General features: G+C 53.8%; 1 protein-coding gene and 2 non-coding genes across 3 annotated transcripts in view; all 3 read right to left on the reverse strand.

Annotated features, from left to right (window-relative positions):
- PLXDC1 (plexin domain containing 1) overlaps positions 1 to 16,642 on the reverse strand; it is a 55,696-nt gene extending 39,054 nt beyond the window's left edge. Inside the window, exons 1-2 of the mRNA XM_032321551.1 lie at positions 16,394 to 16,642; positions 8,480 to 8,658 (exon numbers count right to left, since the gene is read on the reverse strand). Of these exons, the coding sequence (XP_032177442.1) occupies positions 8,480 to 8,658; positions 16,394 to 16,469 (255 nt within the window). The 5' untranslated portion in view covers positions 16,470 to 16,642. The remainder of the gene's footprint in view (positions 1 to 8,479; positions 8,659 to 16,393) is intronic.
- Positions 16,643 to 18,488: 1,846 nt separating this feature from the next.
- TRNAC-GCA lies at positions 18,489 to 18,560 on the reverse strand. The gene has a single exon. It is a non-coding gene; the product is annotated as a tRNA-Cys (tRNA).
- Positions 18,561 to 19,282: 722 nt separating this feature from the next.
- On the reverse strand, positions 19,283 to 19,354 carry TRNAC-GCA. Its single transcript has one exon. It is a non-coding gene; the product is annotated as a tRNA-Cys (tRNA).
- Positions 19,355 to 19,692: the final 338 nt, after the last annotated feature.

Genomic DNA, 19,692 nt, shown 5'->3' on the forward strand with positions numbered 1-19,692 from the left:
AGATAATGCCCAAACAGCTATTGTAAGCTGATCAGAGCTGGTTCTAGCAAACTAATTTATAGACGTATATTATTGTCCTTTTTAAAAAAATATTTTATTTATTTATTTGACAGACAGAGATCACACGTAGGCAGAGAGGCAGGCAGAGAGAGGAAGGGAAGCAGGTTCCCTGCTGAGCAGAGAGCCTGATGTGAGGCTCAATCCCAGGACCTGAGCCGAAGGCAGAGGCTTAACCCACTGAGCCACCCAGGTGCCCCTAGAATGTTCTAATTTTTAAAAAAGAAAGACAGTAACAAGTGTTGGCAAGGATGTGGAGAGTTTGAAACCTTCACACATTGCTGGGGGAGCATAAAATGCTTTGACTACTGTGGGAAACAGTTTGGAGGTTCCTCAAAAAGTTAAACATAGAGTTGCCATTTGATCCAGCAATTCTGCTCCTAGGTATGTGGCTCAAACAGTTGAAATCAGGTCCTCAAACAAATACATGGACTCACATTCACAGTGTCAATATTCACAACTGCCAAAAGGCAGAAATAGCCCAAGTGCCTATCAACAAATGAATGAATCAGCAAATTATATATATTCGTACACTGGAATAGCATTCAGCCATGAAAATAGATGAGACTCAGAAACATTATATTAGGTGAAAGAAACCAGACATGAAAAGTCATATGTCGTATGATTTCAGTTATATGTGAGACATCAAGAAGAGGTAAATCTATAAAAATAAAAACAGAGATTGGTTCTTGCTTGGGGATAAAGGAAGGGGGGATGGGAAACAACTGTTTAAATGGTACAGCAGTTCCTTCTGGGGTGATGAAATATTCTGGAACTAGATAGAGGTGATAGTTGCCCAACACTGTGAATGTATTAAATGCCCTTCATTTTAAAATGGTTAATGTTGGGGCACCTGGGTGGCTCAGTGGGTCGGGCCTCTACCTTCAGTTCATGTCATGATCTCAGGGTCGTGGGATCGAGCCCCTCATCGGGCTCTCTGCTCAGCAGGGAGCCTGCTTCCCTTCCTTTCTCTCTGCCTGCTTGTGATCTCTGTCTGTCAAATAAATAAATAAAAGTCTTTTAAAAAATAAACTGGTTTACGTTATGTGGGCGCCTAGGCGGCTCAGTTGGTTAAGTGTCCGACTTGTGATTTTGTCTCAAGTCGTGATTTCATGAATTGTGGGATTAAGCCCCAGGTTGGGCACCATACTTGGCAGGAATTCTGTTTGGGATTCCCTCTCTCCCTCTGCCCCTCTCCCCATGTGTGCACTCTCTCTCTCTCTAAAATAAATGAATCTTTTAAAAAAATAATAAAATGATTAATATTATGTTATGTAAATCTCACCTCAACACCAGAAAAAGAAAGAAGAAAACCAACCAACCAACAACCTGCCCAAGAAAAGGATCAACAAGAGTAACCGTTGTGGCAGATAGATGTCCTGGGGCTGAGCAGCCACGAGGTGTCCTTGGCACCCGTACTGAGCCCGGAGCGGGTGGGTGAGGAGATGACAGGATCAGAAAACTCGCATTTTGCTCCTGAATGTCAACCCTGTGAGATCAGTATTTACCACCCCATCTGGGAAATTCGAAACTAGTGGGGACTGCAGGGATTCCTTAATTGAGGGGTTCAGCATCCAGCCCAGGGTCAGGAAACTGGTACCAGGCAGTGCAAAGGTTGGGGCCCAGTACTGCTAGACTGTTTCCATAGCACTGGAGACTGGACCCTTGGGCTCCACATCCTACCTCCCCAAACACCCCTTCCTCTTACAAAACACTTTATCTTCTCTCTTCTCTTTTCCTGAGCTTCCCTTCCCTCCGCCTACATTACACACTACTCCTGGAATTCTCTAAGGTTCAGCCTCCTCACTTCATCCCTTCCCCTGAGCCCACTGGCATGGTACGGTCTTCCCACAAGCACAGCTTGGTCACCAGGTTCTGGGCTATGAGTCTGTCTGTCTGTGCCATTCTCCCCCAGGCCCTTCCATCTGGGGAGGAGGTCTCCTAGAGGTCTCCTTTCGGGAACTGCCTCCTTTGGGAGATTATAGAAATCAGGCAGGTATTGCACTCATTTGTCCCTCTTGTTGTCCGCCATCTTGGACCACATGGTACCTGCCTGGACGCAGGGTCCCTCAGCATCCCTGGGGCTCCCCATGGTGGGGAAAGAGCAGGGAAGAATTTCTTGGTCAGAGAGGAAAGAAATTTAGGGAGGTGGGGCCCTAGGGAAGACTGGGGTAGAGGAGAGGGTCTTTCCTACCATGGAGAGAACTATTCTATTACAGGAGAACCTCCAAATCTGAACGTGTTCAAGCTTGGTTCCTCCTAGACTGTGGGCTTGATCTGAAACAGAGAGCCAAGAAAACTTTGGACTAGGATTGGAAATCCCCAGGATGGAAGAAGAACTTTGTCCAAGGCTTCCTTTCCCTTTCTAGCCTCTAAGAATAAACTGAGCCACAACCCAGGGTCTCTGACTTAGTGTCTCCCCTCAATTCCCAGCCCACCCCCTCCAAAAAAGTTGCCAGTGTTCCAGGGCCTCAGAATTGGTCTTGGTGGGAAAATCTCTGGAAATCCTGGTCCAGACAAGAATCCTAGTTCCACTGGGGCATGGTGGTAGAGTGGGTATGAGAATAAAATCTAAGGAGAGGGCTTTGGCCAGGGGCCTTGGAGCTGCCAGCTCACCCTGGCAATGCTGGCTGGATGCTCAAGGCCTCAAAGCCAGCACTCTGGGTTGGACAGAGCACTGTGGTGAGGTAGTGAGCCCAGGGTGCTGGGCAACAGAAGCTGAGCTGAGGACCCCAGTCAGGGATCTACCCTGGGTCTACCCTGGGCAGAGGGGCCAGGAAAGAGGGATGGCTAGGGAGTCTGGACAGGGATCTGGGGGGAAAGGGGATGGGAAGAAAGTGTTGGGCCAGAGGAGGCAAGATAGGAAGATGGCTAGAGAGACTGGGCAGAAGGCCTGAGCCAGAAGGGAAGCCCATGGTCTGGAGTGTGAGAGGCCTCGGGGGTGGGTATGTGGGGCAGCAGAGGGAATGGAAGCCCACCTGCTAGGCCCTCGGCCCCTTGATATGGCCCCAGAGCAGAGTTCCTGGTGATACTCAAGAAAACCTTCTGAAATGGACCAAACCAAATCCACTGAAATATCCTCTTCCCACCACTCCCCACTTGCCTAACCCTTTGCCACCAAGTCTTAGTCTAGATGGGGTTTCCTCTGGTCAAATAGACTCAGCTCTCAGAGACACTGAGCAGAGACTCATGAAGAAGCAGGTGTCTCTGGGGCCCTTTGCTGGGCTCCCGAGTGGCCGAGGCGGCCCGCTGTCTGGGGTAGGGTGGGCACACAGCATGGACGAGGGCGGGGGTGGGGCGGGGTTTGAGGCCCAGCTGTGCTGAAGGGGGTGATCCTCAGTGACCCCCATCAAACACCACTCAGTGGGTTCCAGGAGAGAATGGAGCTTGGGGCCCCATGGAGGCCCCCGGCATGAGGTCACTTGGGTCGCAGGTATGGGCCCCCATGTTCTGGTGGTATGTAGCTCTGCCATTCTCTTATGTGTGGGAACCCAAGAGTAGAGTAGAGTTGGGGTCCTTGGAGGCACTGAGTCCAAGGACGGACCCTAGCATGACCTCTTCTCTTCAACAACCCCGTCTTCCGGGATTTCCAGGGAGGGGGACATCCCTACTTCCTCTGTTCCTTCAAAGGAGGCCCTCCTCCCTTGTGCCGGGCACCCATGGCAGAGTCTGGAAAGTCTCGGGCCTCAAAGGGCTTCCGTTCCACGGGGAGGACAGGCAATATAAACAAATAATAGATAATTCGGTGCAGGAAGTGATAAGTTCTATGGAGCAAAACAGTTTGTTCCCTCAAGAGCAGTCACAGCCCCGGAGCTGTGAGAAAACAGCCATCTCTCTAGAGTCTTCTCTGTACCAGGCTTAATACCTGCAAGCTCCTTCAGCCATTCTGGACTCCTCTGGTTTCTAGATAACCACCCAAAAGGGGGCACAAGCCCCTCAGTGTATGGTCAGGCCAAGAAATGCCCCACACGATCTCTAGAGCCCTAACTCTTGTTCCGGGTTTTCTGTGGGTTTCCATTGGTTTCCACTAACAAAGTCAGCTTTCCCACCTCCGTCCTTGGCAGTCCCTTCACACTCCTGACTCATCTCCAGCCTACAAGCCGCGAGGAGCCCCGCATCTTTTCCTCATGAACTACTGCTAAGCCCCATCTCTCCCACCTTATTTTAAACTCAAGCGCCAGGATTTATATTTATCCTGGTAGTTTCATCTGGCGTGAGGCCGACTATCACTCAGCCTGCCAAGGCTGTCTTCCGGATCCCAGTCTGATATCCGAACTCTCTTCCAACTGAGGTAGAAGTCTGATCACTCCTGTCGCTCAGGCAGAGCTGGGCTCAGCCTCCCGGGCACTCAAGAGGGGTCTCCGGCCAAGGGGGCCTTGCTCCTTCACGTGGGCTCTCGACGTGTGGCTGCTGAGGGGGCCACAACGCTCCTGGGTCATCAAGGTTAGCCATGTGGTACCTGAGAAAGCTTCGTGTTCTGCTGGTCATTCTAGTAACTGATTTTAAAATTCCTTTGACATATTACAGATCAGAAGTTCCCACACCTATATGGCCAGCAGAATTCCATGGGAACTTTAAATTTTTTTTTAAGATTTTATTTGTTTATTTGAGAGAGAGTGAAAGCAAGAGAGATCACAGAGGGAGAGGGAGAGGCAGACTCGCTGCTAAGCCGGGAGCCCGATGCAGGGCTCATTCCCAGGACCCTGGCTGGGATCATGACCTGAGCAGAAGGCAGACACTTAACTGACTGAGCCACCCAGGTGTCCCTGTGTTGTTTTTTAAGTTCTGGGGTTATTGAATCTATATTGGTTCTTGCTGATCCCCACTGCCCTTTCTGAATGCCCACAGACAATGGCTTCCAGAAGTCTGCATTTCTGTGGCTCTTCAGTCAGGTCCCCTCTGCATGTACTGGGACATGGCCCTGTAACCCTGGCATCTGGCCCAGAGAAAGTATCAGTTCTTTAACCGATAGTTCAACAAACCTGGGGGTAGGGAGGGTAGGGAAGGGTGTCCAGGGGTCCCCTTACTCAGGGTACCTCTCCTGCCCTGGTCTTCTATTCCATCATCCCACCATGGCTCCTTGATTCTCCAAGATCAGGGAGAAGGGGAACACAGTGCAGAAGGGGAATTGAGTTGGGGCTTTGTTCTCTGAGGTTCTAGCAGGTTCCATCTCAGAGAGGGATGAGGTAAGGTGGTAGGGCCCTGCCCTCAGGTACTACATTTAATGTGGCACCAACAAACCCAGCCGTAAACATTGACAATTTAATCATGCACTATCTTAAAATAGAAATGAGGCCAAGAAATCCACAACGAACAAAATATCAAATTGTAAATAGACAGGATCTGTACTAGTGCCAAGCCATGTCAGAGCCCGAGGTAAAAGGAAAAATAAGTCACGGAAACGATGCAGAAGGAGGGAGAGTTCAACGCATTTATGACCCTGCTCCCTCCCTACCAGGCTGCTGGTTGGCTCTGGTCCCTCTTCAGTCCCCACTTCAAGGGCTAGTAAATGTGGCCCCTCCTCCTGGTTTGGGTCCCCACCCTCCCTGCCAGCTCCAGCTCTGGAGCTCTCAGCTGCTCCCGCTCCTGCTGTTCCCAAAGCACTTTACCACCCCCTGCTGCTTTCCTTCTCTCTGCCCATTCCCGGGTAACGGGCCCCTGCATTGCACGTCCCCACTGGAAAGAAAGACAGGAAGGAGGGAAGGAAGGAAAGGAGGGAAGGCGGGAGGGAGGAAGGAAGGGCAGAGCAGGAAACAAATTTTTAAATTTCAAAAAAAAATTTTTTTTTAATTTTTTTAAAATATCCTAAGATAGAAAAAGTATTACATCCATGACACAAGCACAGAATGTTTGGGGCGCCTGGGTGGCTCAGTGGGTTAAGCCTCTGCCTTCAACTCAGGTAATGATCTCAGGGTCCTGGGATCAAGTCCCGTATGGGGCTCTCTGCTCAGCAGGGAGCCTGCTTCCTCCTCTCTCTCTGCCTGCCTCTCTGCCTACTTGTGATCTCTCTCTGTCAAATAAATAAAATCTTAAATAAATAAATAAATAAAATCTTAAAAGAAAGAAAGAAAATAAGATTGAGAAAATCTTCCAGAAAATGGACCACCACCACCACCACCACCAAGCAAGCTATGCAAACACACAAAGGCAAAAGGCACAGACAACAGGAGAGAGAAGGAAATTCAAGGATCAGTCCTTGATATGGACATCTAATCAAGGGGAATTGTGCAAAGAAGAGACTAGGCAGAGAGATGACTGTCAAAGAAATAAAACAAGAGGACTTTCCAGAACCGGTGAATGTAAGTTCTAGGTGTTAAGAGTGCAGCACATATCCGGTGTAGTGGGGAGATTTTAAAAGAGCCAGAGGCAGGGCACATGACCCAACTTCCAGAATACTGGCAGCATTTACAACCTCAAACGCTTCCAGAGGTGGGGGGAAAGCAGTTATAAACAAAGAACAAGAGTGAGAAGGACAGAAAACCTCTCAACAATGACATTGGAAGCCAGGAGATAATGCCTGCAAACTTCTGAAAGAAAATTATTTTTAATCTAGAATTCTATATTCAGCCAGACTATCAATCAAGTATGAGGACAGAATAAAGGCATTTTCAGACATGCGAGCTCTCTAAAGAATTTTCCCTCCTGTGTAACCTTTTTCAGGAAGCTAAACAAGCAAGGGGGAGAGGCAGGGAAGAGAGGACACAGGGTCCATAGAACAGGGTGCCCAACACAGGAGACAAACGAGGGGGGAGGGTTCCAGTGTCAGAGGGGAAGGAGGCCCCAGGATGACCTCTATGACCTCGGGGCGGTTGCGAGGGGGCAGCAGCCAGCGCAGGTCAGAGCAGGACAACAGGAGAGAGGTTTCCATGGGGGTGGGGGGCGTGGGGGGAATAAAAACAGATTGGTTGGACCACACCAAAGTTCTATTTGAGGCCAGTGGGTGTATAAGAATATATAACCATGGTAAGTACAGTAAACTAAGCAAAGGGGGTTCGGGGCAAGGATCCAGGAAAACCAAAAATCATATAAGAGAGTAAACAATGATATTACCCTGATTGGGTTAGTGGCGAACAATATTTACACGATTATCATGCTATAAAGCAGAGCATATGGATTTAACAAAAATATTGAGAGCAGGATGACACTCGAGGGAATATATAAAAGACAAATCTTCATCTACACAACAGGTAGGCAACGGATAATGTCTAAATGAATTAATCAAGAGGAAGCAGCACAAGCAAATTACTTAGGAATACGGTGGTAACCGCCAGGAGAAAAGGCCTCCAGTGGCGCCTCTGGAGCAAGGGGAGGGCAGGTGCAGAGGGGCAGGGCGGGGCAGAGGGGCGGGGCAGAGGGGCGGGCAGGTGCAGAGGGGCGGGGCAGAGAGGCGGGCAGGTGCAGAGAGGCGGGGCGGTCTGCCTGCTTTGTTCTCCGATCTTAGCAGCATTTGATCTTTTTTGACTACCTGCTTGCACTCCTTTGATGTAAAAAGATCGTTCTTGAACATAAATGTACGCGAAGAAGCACATCCTGTTGCTTCTCGTTTCATAGTTTTTCTGCGTCCTAGGAATTCAATCTCAGCCATAGGCGCTTATACACACGGCCAGGGGCACGCTCACACGTGTACGGCCACACACATTCATCACTCACACAGGCACAGACAGCCCACGGTGGCAGACACACAGGCAAGCGTACGTAATACAGAAAAGCCCTCAGACACACGTGCAAACACACGCACACATGGTGATCGATTCACCCACAGACACGGAGTCCCCGCCAGGCTCCTGGAAAGAAAGCCGGTTGGGGAAGAGGGCCAGACACCGCAAGGACAGCGCCTCCTCTGGGCCTTGGCCCCGCTGGCCTCCCTTCACCATCACAACCCCTCCTCCACAGGCAACTGGCCCCAGGCAGAGGAGGTTCTCTGCCCCAAGTTTCACACTAATTGTCTTCTTTACTCTATGCCCTGCCCGGAAGCTAAGCAGCCTGAGCTTCTGCAGCCATTAAGCCTTTGGGGCTGCGCTGTCTGTAAATGGTGCAGAAATGCAAAGGGGGAGGGGCCTGAGCTGGCAGCTGGGTGTGACTAATAATGCCACCTTCATTCAGCTTTTAGTGGAGGCCACAGGCAGTGAAAAAGTCCAGTGCCAGGAGGCCTGTGCACAGGCTGTGCATCCTTGGGCAAGTCACTTCCCCTCTCTGGGTGCACGAGGAGGAAGGCAATCTATGAAGCTTTGAGATGCGAAGAATTTATGTCCCAGGCTGGGCCCTGCTTTCATCCCCTCCCCTGGGATCCCTTTCTCCATGCTGACATCCAAGGTCAATCCCAAAGAATATGTGATTTGTGCATCTGACAGGTACACATAGGGCACCTGGGGAGCCCCCCCAATTCCACTTCCCTCCCCTTCCACGTTCCTCCAGCACTCACCACCACCCTGGTCCTGTTATCAGGCAGTGTGTCAATGGCCAGGGTGCCCCCGCCTGGGTCTTGGCTCAGCTGGGTCCTGTCTGACTCCAACACCTGCCCAGGGCTCTCTCGGGCTCTCCGACTCCAACCCTGCGTGGTCCCCTTGGCAGCCCATCCAGAGCCTCGGCCTGCATCCTGACCTGGGAGAAGGAGACAGAAAGCTGAGTCCCAGCAGTCAGAGCAAAGGTCCACGGAGGGGACCAGCCCATGTGCTCTACGGAGGCCCCAATCCCAAGCCGTCCCTGAGTGTAGGGACACCCCACAGGCACTGAGAGCCTCGGGCCAGCTCCACACCTCACACTCTGCGCACAGAACACCTCTAGTCCCTCACCCCGGCCCTCCACAGTAGATACAAAGCTCTCCATTTTGCAGACAGGAATCAGGGGCTCACAGAGGTTAAAGACTGTCACACCCTGGGTTAAGGATGGAGATAAGTTCCAAACCTCCAAAGAGGTAATTATGCTCAACTTCCACGGCACGCTGGAATCATCGGCAGAGCTTTAAAAATTCCTCCTGTCTGGGTCCCACCCCTGAAATGCTGATATAATTGTTCTGTAGTATGGTCTGGGTATTAGGAGTCTTCTTTTTTTTTTTTTTTTTTTTTTAAAGATTTTATTTGTTTGACAGAGAGAGAGAAATCACAAGTAGGCAGAGAGGTAGGCAGAGAGAGAAAGAAAGGAGGAAGCAGGCTCCCCGCGGAGCAGAGAGCCCGACATGGGGCTCAATCCCAGGACCCTGGGATCATGACCTGAGCCGAAGGCAGAGGCTTTAACCCACTGAGCCACCCAGGTGCCCCTGGGCATTAGGAGTCTTAAATGATCCCCAGGGGAGCTTTCTCCAAAGCCCTGAACCAAACTCTGTAGACAAGAGTGAGAACCATTGCTCTGGAACATTTCAAACCAGTTCCTTATTTCTCCATCATAGAATCTAACCTTCCAGGGGACTCCATGGGCAAGAAGCCTGAGAGTAGAGCTCTTTTAGTTCAGGGCTTCTCAACATTAGCACTGTGGACATTCTGGACTGGAGAATTCTTTGTTGTGGGGGCTAACCTGAGCGTTCTAGCAAGTCCTGCAGCATCCCAGCCTCTGTCCACTAGATGCCAGTGCATCTCCTCCCAGATGGTGCCGATCAAAGATGTCTCCGTGATGGGGACCACTGTTTAGTCCTGCGACTACCTCCAAGCCACTTGGGCAAGTCCCTTTCTCCCTAAAACATGGAGCTTCGCCACCATTAAGATGGCAAATAGGTTTCATCTCAAAAGTCCTCTCCAATCGATTAGCGACAGCCAGGAGCACTCTCTAATTGAGACAAACTCGGAAGCTCCATCTCCGTGTAGCAAGAGACATTGTCATGATCAATTAACAATGTCTTCCAGGGCACAGGATTGGGAAGACGCTGCACACTGGCCGGTTAGCAGCCATTCCAATCACTCTCTTCTGTCTCCTCTAGGTCGTTCAGTGCATTCCAAATGTCACAGAAATCATGCTTTTCCTTTTTTGGAAAGATCTGTGCCCCCAAAGATGTGCCTTATATTGTCACTGCAATTGTCACACCTACTATGGATGTGTGTGTGGGATACAGATCACTGGAGAGGTGGATCTGGTATTTCCTGGGATATTCATCAATTCCAGGCCCACTCCACGTCGGACGCCCTTCTCCACCTCTGCCTACTCTAACCCTCCCCAGAGCTGCTAGATACAACCCTCCTTCCTAGAACGCCGATGATGTAACTACGTGCCTCTCTGCCTGGTAGACGAGTTCCCCCAGGACTGTCCCCATCTTCTACAAATACGGATCCTCAGTGTCTAGCAAACAGTAGGTGCTCAATCATTGTACAATTGAGGACATGATACTAGAGGTAAGTAACTCTTGGGAGTCAGCAAGGACAGAGGTTGAGACAAGGCTTGGCCAGCACCAGGCCTGGGGCTGGGGCCAGGACTCTGCTGTGGGGCCCTGGTTCGTCATTAGACATTTTATCCAATTAAGTCATTCTTGGCTGCTGGTGCCTGCTGGACCCTTGCCGGCCCCCTCTCACTTCTCTGCCCCTAATCGCAACCAGATGCTCTGGAGAAGGTGGGGAGAAGGGCGGTCCCCAGGCCCCTTCCCCAAGTTGCCCACTGGCTGAGATGGGCCTGCGCCCAGAACTGGGAAGGCAGTGTGCCCGAGGCTCAGACCCCAAGCCAGGGCTGTCTTGCTCCTCTCGGGTGGGGCCCACAGCTGCCTCTGGAGATAGAACCGTTTGTGCTGGGCTGCTTTGCCCGGCTCCCTGGGTCGTCTTGCAAGCAGCCCTTGAGCCTGGGCGAGAGCCAGAACAGGAAAGGAACGTGTACAGAGCGAGCAGAGGAGCTTAACGGGTCTGGAAGGGGGTGCGAAGGATCTGGAGGCATCACTATCCTGCAACGGAGACAGAAGGGTACTTGAAAAGTGGGGGTCCAAGGCCTGAGAAGAGGGCTGGAAAGGGGGACCTAACCAGCTGTGGGGTCAGGGAAGGGACACCTGCACCCACAGGCTGTGTGACCTTGGACCTGTCTGTTGACCTCTCTGAGCTTCCGTTTCCTCAGCATGAACACGGGGATGACAGTCATGCCCATGAGCATCAAATTCAAATGTCAAATGAGAAGTCTTTATAATCAGAGAATTTGGGGCTCAGGTCAGAGGCAAAGTGTCCATGAAGGCAGGCAGGGAAGGGGATGGAGAAGGAAGCCCAGGAAATCCGCCCTACCCTGGCTCAGCCCTGAGTCTGACCCTCTCAACCCCACCCCCACCTCTGTCTCCCTGCCACCCCGCCCCCTCCCAGTTGGCTGGGACAGGACCTCACCCCCTCAGCCAACACAGCTGGGGGCTCACATGTGTGTTGCATGGCCCATGTGCCTGTGCACACACAGACTTGCCCCAAGGCCCTGGCCCTCCTCCCCACGCGCTCACACATTGTTGCCAACCCCCCCGCCCCGGCCCCAGCCACTCTCTGCTCTACCTTCTGTCCCTCCCAGCACCCGGTTTACCCAGATGCACGCATGTGAGTGTAGCTGCCTGGGAGCCCCGGCCAGAAGTACCAGAAGAGCCCAGAGCACCCACTCCTGGGTCCCGTAGCCACCCGTCCGTTCACCCACGGCCCCAAGTCGCCTGCCGTCTAGTGGGCTGTCCGTGCCGTAATAGGGAAAATTAAAAATGACAGCTAACCTTTCGAGAACGCTTAGTCGGTGCTAGGCCTCTTCCGAATGCTTGAAGCCCATGAACTCATTTACTCCCCGCAATAACCCCTTGGGATGGCTGCTAGGTTGGATCTATTGTGCGAATTGGGAGCTGAGGCGTGAAGGTGTCATGGAATCTCCCAATGTCACACAACTAGTTCGTGGCAGGACAGGTGCACACGGGCAGGCTGACTTCCAGGAGGGCTGACTTCAGGGTCTGCTCAGGCCATCGGGAGGGCAACAAGAGGGGACCAGGAGCCCCAGGCTGTTTCCTCAGGTGCAGGGACATCCCGGGGAAGGACTGGCATATGGGCTTGGCTCACTGGGGACCATCGCGCCCGATCTCAGGAGTCCTATCTAGGAGACCATGTCCCCTGGCACACGGGGGGCGCCCCAGTAATGCCGCCCCAGACCCTCTGTGGGCCACTGTCCTGCTCTGGCACCAGAAGCCGTGGGCTGACTTCAGGAGGCCATGTCATGCCCAGCCCCAGGGCCTGGCAGAGCCACCCGCCGCCCCAGCTTGCCCTTCCTGCCCCACAGCCACCAGGCAATCCAGGAGTCCCTGCAGTCACCACCCTTAATGCCCTTGAGGTAGTCTCCCGCACACCCAGGACAAACTTGATTCCCTCCCTCCCAGGCTTCCAGCTCACCCCTCAGCTCTCCAGCCGAAGGCCCTTTGTGACCCCATCCCTGCTGTCTCCTCCAGCCTCCTGTCTCCCTAAAGCCTTCTCCAGGACCCAGCCTGGCTCCCTCTGGCCACAGGGCCTCACACAGATGACTCTCCCAGCCAGGACCACTCTGCTCCATAAATGAACCCTTCTGACGAGATCCTTCAAGTGCCACGAGATGGCACCTCTTTCCAAAGCATCCCCCGACATCTCTCCCCTGTCACCCCAAATACTACCTGCACCGTCCCAGCCCTGATCCCCACACGTAGCTGCTGCCTGTACTTCTGTAGGCTCCCGGTTCCCGGTTCCCGACACAGAGCCAATGCTTGGTAAGCAGGGGTGGAGGACGGATAGAAGGAGGGAGCGATCCAGGGAGGTAGGGGGGAAGGGGCAGGGAAGGGAGGAAAGAAGGGAGGGAGGGGGCAGGAGAGAGAAGGAGGAAAGGAAGAGAGGGAGGGAAGGAATCCTCAAAAGCCCCTGAGTACTTGAGACCCACAGGCTGAGAATACCCTTCCCCCCCGGGGCGCAGGCAGCAAGAAAAGAGCACAGGTTTGGAGTCCTACAAGCTCGGGGATGAACTCTGAAACTAATGCTTACTGACTGTGACACTGGACAAATTACATAAGCTCTCTAAGCCTCAGTTTCCTTATCTGTAAAACGGGAATGATAAAACCTACACTTGTAGTTGTTTTCGAGTCCTTAACAAAATGATGCGCGCCGAGCCCCCAGCAAAGTCCCCTGGTCTTCTTTCCTAGGGGCTTGAGAGAGTCTCCAGACCCTGAACTGAAATCCTGTGTCCCAGTTACAAAGCCCTCAGCGGCATCCTCTTGCTGGGAAACCCACTGAAGTTCTCACCGAGGACCCTCCCTTGCGGAGAGGGAGGGAGGCGCAGGGAACTAGCAGGAAGGGGCCACCAAGAGGAGAAGAGGAAAGGAGAGAAGAGCTTGGCTTTCTGTGAGTTTCTCTCAAAGGGAGAGTCTGGGGTCCGTGACCACCTCCTGATTCGCTCACTCATTCAGTGCACACACACTGAGGCCCTACTGTGTGCCAGGCTCTGCGCCGGGTGCCAGGGCGACAGTGAACAGGTGGACACAAACCCTGGGCCCCAGAAGATTCTAGTTGGAAAAGACACGTAAATGAATGAATGAATGGATGAATAAAGTGGTGGATGAGACAATGTGACATGCTGATGAGTGCAGGCAAAAGGGTTGGGCTTTATTGCTTCCCTGGGCAGAGCCATCATGGTGGGCCTCTCTGAGGATGTGGCCCTTGAGCTAACCAACACCTGGACTTTAAGACCAGTGTGCCACAGCCTGGGTGTGTTGAGGGAGGGGGCAGAATCACGGCTATAGGGACCCTAGACACGAACTGGTCCAAACCTCACTTTATAGAAGAGGAAATCCAGGTGCAGAGAAAGGAGGCAGTTGCCAGGGTGGCTAGAAGGATAGATGCTGGGCCTGATCTCCTGACTCCCAGGCCAAAGACAAGCCCTCCAGCTGCTTCTTCTTTCTCTATTTTAGGCAGCTCCCCCTTGGGCCAGAGCCTGCTGCCCCTGCCATGCCCCATGCATCCAAAGGCCATCTTCCTGTCTGTCCATCTGACTGTCTATGCAGTCTTTCCTCACCTCCCGACTATATCTTTGGCTTCTTCATCTTTCTCCTGCTCCTGTTCTAATGCTGGAAGAAGTTTCAAGGCTCCACCAAACCAACCAACCCATCAAGAGGGAGGGGAGATCTCAGTTTCCCCCTGAGGCGCACCCGAACCCCGCCCCACCCCACCCCACCCCCACCCCACCCCACCCCCACCCCAGAGAGCTTAGAGTCTTGGGGCTGGATGGCACTCCTTCACATCTAGCTCCCCGATGCCCTTTCCCCAGGTCCCAGGGCTCCACCACTGATCCCAGCCAGGCTGTCCCTCCTTGGGGGCCCTCCCCTAGAATGTCCTACCCCCCACACACACACATCTCTTCTTCCCAGAAGACACCCCCACCTCCGCCTCCACCCAGGCCTTTCCTCCAGTGCAGCCAGGCCTGGTGGAAAAAAAAAAAACAAAAACGAAAAATACTGGACTGAGAGTCAGCAGCTGCCCCCTCTGGCTTCCCAAGCACTTCCTGAAGTCCAGCCCACCTCTCCTGCCACAGAGAAAGTCCATTTTTTCCTGGCTGAGTCTCTGGCAAAGCCCAGAAGACAGGGTGTCCTCGACTTAGAGCTTTGATTCAAGTTTCTGCCTGCCCCTCTCTTTCTGGCCTCCTCAGGCGTCTACTACCCCAACTGGACTCTGAAGAGGCAGCTCTCAGCCAGGCCCAAGGCTTTCCACCCTCCCCCACCCCCCAGCACAGGCTCCTTATCTCCCAGTTCCCTTTCCCCAAACCTCTCTGTGGTTCTCCCACCTCAGTCGGGGGTCCAGAGCCCTCCCTCATCATCCTAGTCACATCCTGAGTTCAGAAGGTCTCACCAAGTTTGGGGTTGCATAGAACCTCAAAAACTGACCTGGCCAACCTCTCCCTTTTATACAGATTTTTTCAATTGCCAGTTACCCACATATATCATAACAAATCTGAAAAGGAAAGACAATCCTTAATAGGAAAAAAAAGAATCTTTCATAAACCCACCAAGAGTCAAAGATTTTGCTTTTGCCACTTTAGAAGTGGCGAAATAGGCCCAGAGAAGGAAAGTAACTTGCTCAAGGTCACACAGCAAGTGAGATGTGGGGACAAGAAGCCAAGTCTCGGGCCCTTCTCTGTGTGGTCTCCCTGAAAACTGGTGCTTCTGTATCACCGGCCTTTTGCCATACCAACTTCCACTGCTCTCTGCCTGCATTTCCACCACCATCACCCTTCCTCACCCTCCTTCTCCACAGGGACCCAGGCTTGTCTCTTCTACACACAAGTCCGTTGAAGTCAAGAACACAGTCACAGATGCTGTGCCTGGGGCTAGCACACCCCAGAGACACAGCAGCCCAGCTACAGCATCTCCCAGGACAAGCCCATGACCCTGTTCCATCCCATTTAAGGGACACCTATGTCCCCGAGGCATAAAGTTCTATCTCCTCAATTCTTGCTGTCAAGAGGCTAGACTGCAAATTACCCACCTCCCAACCCCAGAGAAGTCTGGGTGCCTGAGGAGATAGGAAGGTAATATAAAATTGCATGCTGAACACTGTTTTGTTTTGTTTTGTTTTAAGTAATACGAGAGACTCAAGGTAGACCTCAGAAAGGACTTCCAGGTGGGAGAGATGACTGTGGAGCACTAGTGTAGGGAAGAGGAGTGTGCCAAGAGGAGCCCCCTGCTCACTCCCATCCGGAGCCAGAGCAGCTGATGGCCAAAGGCCACCAGGACAGCAGAGCGGGAGTGACAGGAGGGTCCTGGAGACTGGGGAATGGGGGAGCAGCAAGTTGCTTCTTCCCGAGCCCCAGAGGGTTCTCCAGGCTCCAAACAGGGGGAGAAAGGCGGTGGGACAGGCTGCTACAGAGCTTCCTCTAGGAGAGATGCTGGGTCTCCACCATCCCTCTGGCTGCTCCCATCCAGCCCCCAAATGTGAAATGGATTCAGACCTGACCCAGGTCAGCTTGGGGCTGGGGTGGGACCTGGGGGGTGGGAAGAGAAGGAGGTGGCAAAGCTGGGGCAGGAGGCACCCCAGACTCTCCGTCTCATCGGAATTCAGCCTCCCTCAGTGTGACGAGGGGTCCCTATGACTCCCCTACCGTCCTCTTTGGGGCCAGAGCCCATTGCCTTATGTAGCCCCCTCTACTGGGGTCCCTCTGGTGTCCTTCCAGGAGGGAAGGAGAGGCGAGGGGCATCAGTGTCTGATGCCTCCACCCTCACTCACACACCCGATGTGTTTAAGAAAGTGGGTCCCTGTCCACCTTTCACAACCTGAAAGGTTCCTGGCTCTCCGCGGACAGTCCCCCCACCCACCCGACAACGCTGGCCGGTGGGTACTTGGCCTTGCCCACGCCCGCCTGCCTGCTCCCTCCCCGCCCCCCGCCCACCCCGACCGACTCCGGCCAGTCCTACCTGCTCCGGGCGGGGGGCTCAGCGCCCGGGCAGCCTCCCTGAACACCAGCACCAGGAGCCAGAGCTCTGCCCGCATGGTGGGTGCCAGGACCCGCCCCCGGCCCGCTGCGGGCCGCGGCCCCGAACAAGGGAGGGGCCGGGCTCAGGCGGCGCAGTCCCGGGGGCTGGCGCGCCGAGGGGTGGGCGGCGAGGAGGCGGCGGAGCGCGGGGCCCGGCGGGGCGGCGGGAGAGGCGCGGGCGCGGGCCGGCGGCGAGCGAGCAGAGCGGCGGCCTCCCGGAGCGCGGACGGGGAGGGGGCGGGGCGGGGGGGGGGCGCGGCGCCTCCCGAGCGCTCCCAGAGTCTTCCCTGGTCCTCCCAGCCCTCCCGGAGCGCTCCCACCGCGGAATTGGTGGGGGGTGGCTGGAGGCGGAGTAGGGGACAGGGCGGGGGACCCTGGGCTGGGAGAAGCGGCCCCCCACCCCGCACCTTAGCTCCTGCCTCCCCTTCCCTCCTCACCCCCACCTCCCCGCGGAAAGCCGCTGAGACAAGACCGTGGACGGGGTGTGTGTGTGTGTGTGTGTGTGCGCGCACACCCCAGGAAGGGACAGGCGCCCCTTTCCTCGGGCGGTGCACTCCTGCCATACGCACCCCCTCCTCCAGCTCTACCAGGCTTTCCGACTTTCTGGGCTGTTGCTCAGAGTTCTGTGGGTTTCTGATGCCCATCCCCACCCCAGGAATCTCCCCTTGCAGCACAGACCACCCCCGCCCCAGCTTCTCTCGCCAACAGAGGCCTGAATGCCACTCCCCTCTCCGGGGCTCCTTTCCCTTTTCCCCATCACCGCCGCCCTCCGCCCCCAGTTCCTAGCACCGTCTTTGCCATCAGCCTGGTGGACACCGTGGTAGAGGGCAGCCCGAACCTCCCCTTAACCCCAGAAGGTAACCGAGGCCACCTTTCTCTCTGGGGACCCCAGGCCTGTTCAGGGTCCCAGTCAGTCCTCAAAGCCAGTCTACCCCTCCTCCCCCCAGCACGAAGACATCTCACCCCACCTGCCACCACCTTATGACAGACTCTGGGGAATAGATCACCTTTTTTTTTTTTTTTCCCCTTTTCTTTCAGGACAGAATAAAAATACCCACAATTTAGGAGATTTAATAGACGGCAGGGAATCAGGTCAGGACACGAAGGTGCTGATTCCCTCCCCTGACCTACTTCGTGCGGTGGCGAGGAGCTGGAGCACTCGAGGGTGGGAGGATGAGGGATGAGGGGCACCTGGTTTCTCACGGGGCTGGGGCCTAGGGACTGGACAGTCGCGGACAGGTAGGGGATGGACACGGAGAGCTCTTGAGGGAATTCCCCAGGAAGAAGGATACGCGCGTGAACAGAAGAAGTGTGGGCTGGAAGGGGGGGGGTGTTCCCTGACACTGAGGCCAAAGACAGAAACTGAGAAGGGAAACAAGAACCAAAGCCCCCTAATCTCTCAGAATCCCAGTTCCTCCTTCCTCTGGATGCAGGGTCCCAGAAACGACCTCCTCCAGCCCTAAACGCTAATCCTTTACGGTAGGACAAGGCAAGGCCTGACTGTAAGTTCTTCTTGTTGTCTAACTCAAATCCCGACTCTCAAACAGGAATAGGCCGCTGCTTCCAGCTGCGGCTTCTTGCTGCCCTCTAGCGGTCAAGTGGGGAGCCGCGGTCTGTTTTACACGGTCTCTTTAAAGGCTCGAATTGAAAACAGCAGCTTGGAAATAATCCCAAGCAAGAGACGTGTACATTTTTTTAAACGTAAGCTTCTGGAACTTGCGCACCCATCAGAATCACCTGGAGGGCTTATTAAAAATACAAATTTCTGAGCGCCACCCTCAGGTTTCTCCTTCAATAGTTCCGGGAAGAAGTCGAGAATCTGCATTTCTAACACATTCCCAGGTGGTGGTGCTAGTCCGGGGACCACATTTTAAGATCCATCGCTTGAGAATTCTCGCTTCTTGCACTGTCTCGCGTCTTCGTTGCACCAATCGTCGTCTGCTCAAAAGATGGCGAAGGCAATGTCAACATAAAATGAAGGGAGAAAAAGACACCTGGAGACATGGCCCTCTGTGGCCCGGTGAAAACAGGTAGGCAGGGGGCACCCGGATTTGAACCGGGGACCTCTTGATCTGCAGTCAAATGCTCTACCACTGAGCTATACCCCCTCTGCTGACGTTTGGGCGCAGTAACCTCTTAGTCCTATGACTGCGCAGGCGCTGTGATGAGCTCGTGAAAAGAAGTCGTGTCCAATGTTTACAAAAGTTGGAAACAATATAATCTCAAAAGATTACTCGCCTGAACGCAGAACTTGTTTCCCGAAGCTCTGAGCTTAAAATTTCTACTGAATGGTGTAAGCAAAATGGAGTCTGGAAATGGGAAGGGAGATCCCTCGAGATCCTTCGAGATCCCTGGTTTCGGGGACATTCCCTGCGCCGAGGTCCCCCTGTCTTGCCCTGTCGGAGCCCCTTTATTGCATCTTGGCTCCCCTCTCTCCGTCCTGCACGCTCAGACAGCGTTCTCTGGGTCTCCTTTCCCCAGCCCAAGCCAGGACCTTAGGTCCTGGGCCTCCCTCCCCGGGCAGAGCCGTTGGGGTCGCTGGCCAGGCCTCTCTGATAGTGCGCCGGCCTCCGCCCTAGCACTTCGGGAGTGCGCAGTCTGGGCTGTCCACCTAGGGTTAACCAGCAGCTTCTCGCCCTCTCACTGCTTCCCACCCATAGACGCACGCGCGGGCTGGGCGCACGGATCTGCCGAGCCAACACTCCATCGTCGCCTGCCTGCAAAACGGTGTGGCAGGCCCTGACATCGCATCTCGCATCCCCTCTCCCCTGCCAGGGCACTTTGAGAGATGGACTACTGGATAAGAAAACACGAAAAAATCTGGCTGGAGAGGGGGCACCCGGATTTGAACCGGGGACCTCTTGATCTGCAGTCAAATGCTCTACCACTGAGCTATACCCCCACCGTGCCAGTCGCGCTTTCCTGGAATAGGTTTCTGTAGTATAAGGAGAATATTAAATTGTTTCGGTCCGACAACTGTGTCAAAGTAACTTCATGAAAAGAACAGGTTGTGGACTAAATGGGGATAGCTAGAATTGCTGAGTCTTTCCCCACCATTACACCTCAGGAAACCACAGGATTAAGGACTCCTGGACCTTCTATAATTGTGTCCAGACTGTCCCCAAGATGTCCAGTGCTGACTTGGGAAGGAGAGAAACCCATGGACTCCAGAACCATCTCAGGTCTTATGGCGTAAAAGCAGGGCTCCCTGTGTTCAGATGGACAGCCTGGGTTTCCATC

Source organism: Mustela erminea, chromosome 18 (assembly GCF_009829155.1).
Source record: "Mustela erminea isolate mMusErm1 chromosome 18, mMusErm1.Pri, whole genome shotgun sequence".
NCBI classification, from domain to species: domain Eukaryota; kingdom Metazoa; phylum Chordata; class Mammalia; order Carnivora; family Mustelidae; genus Mustela; species Mustela erminea.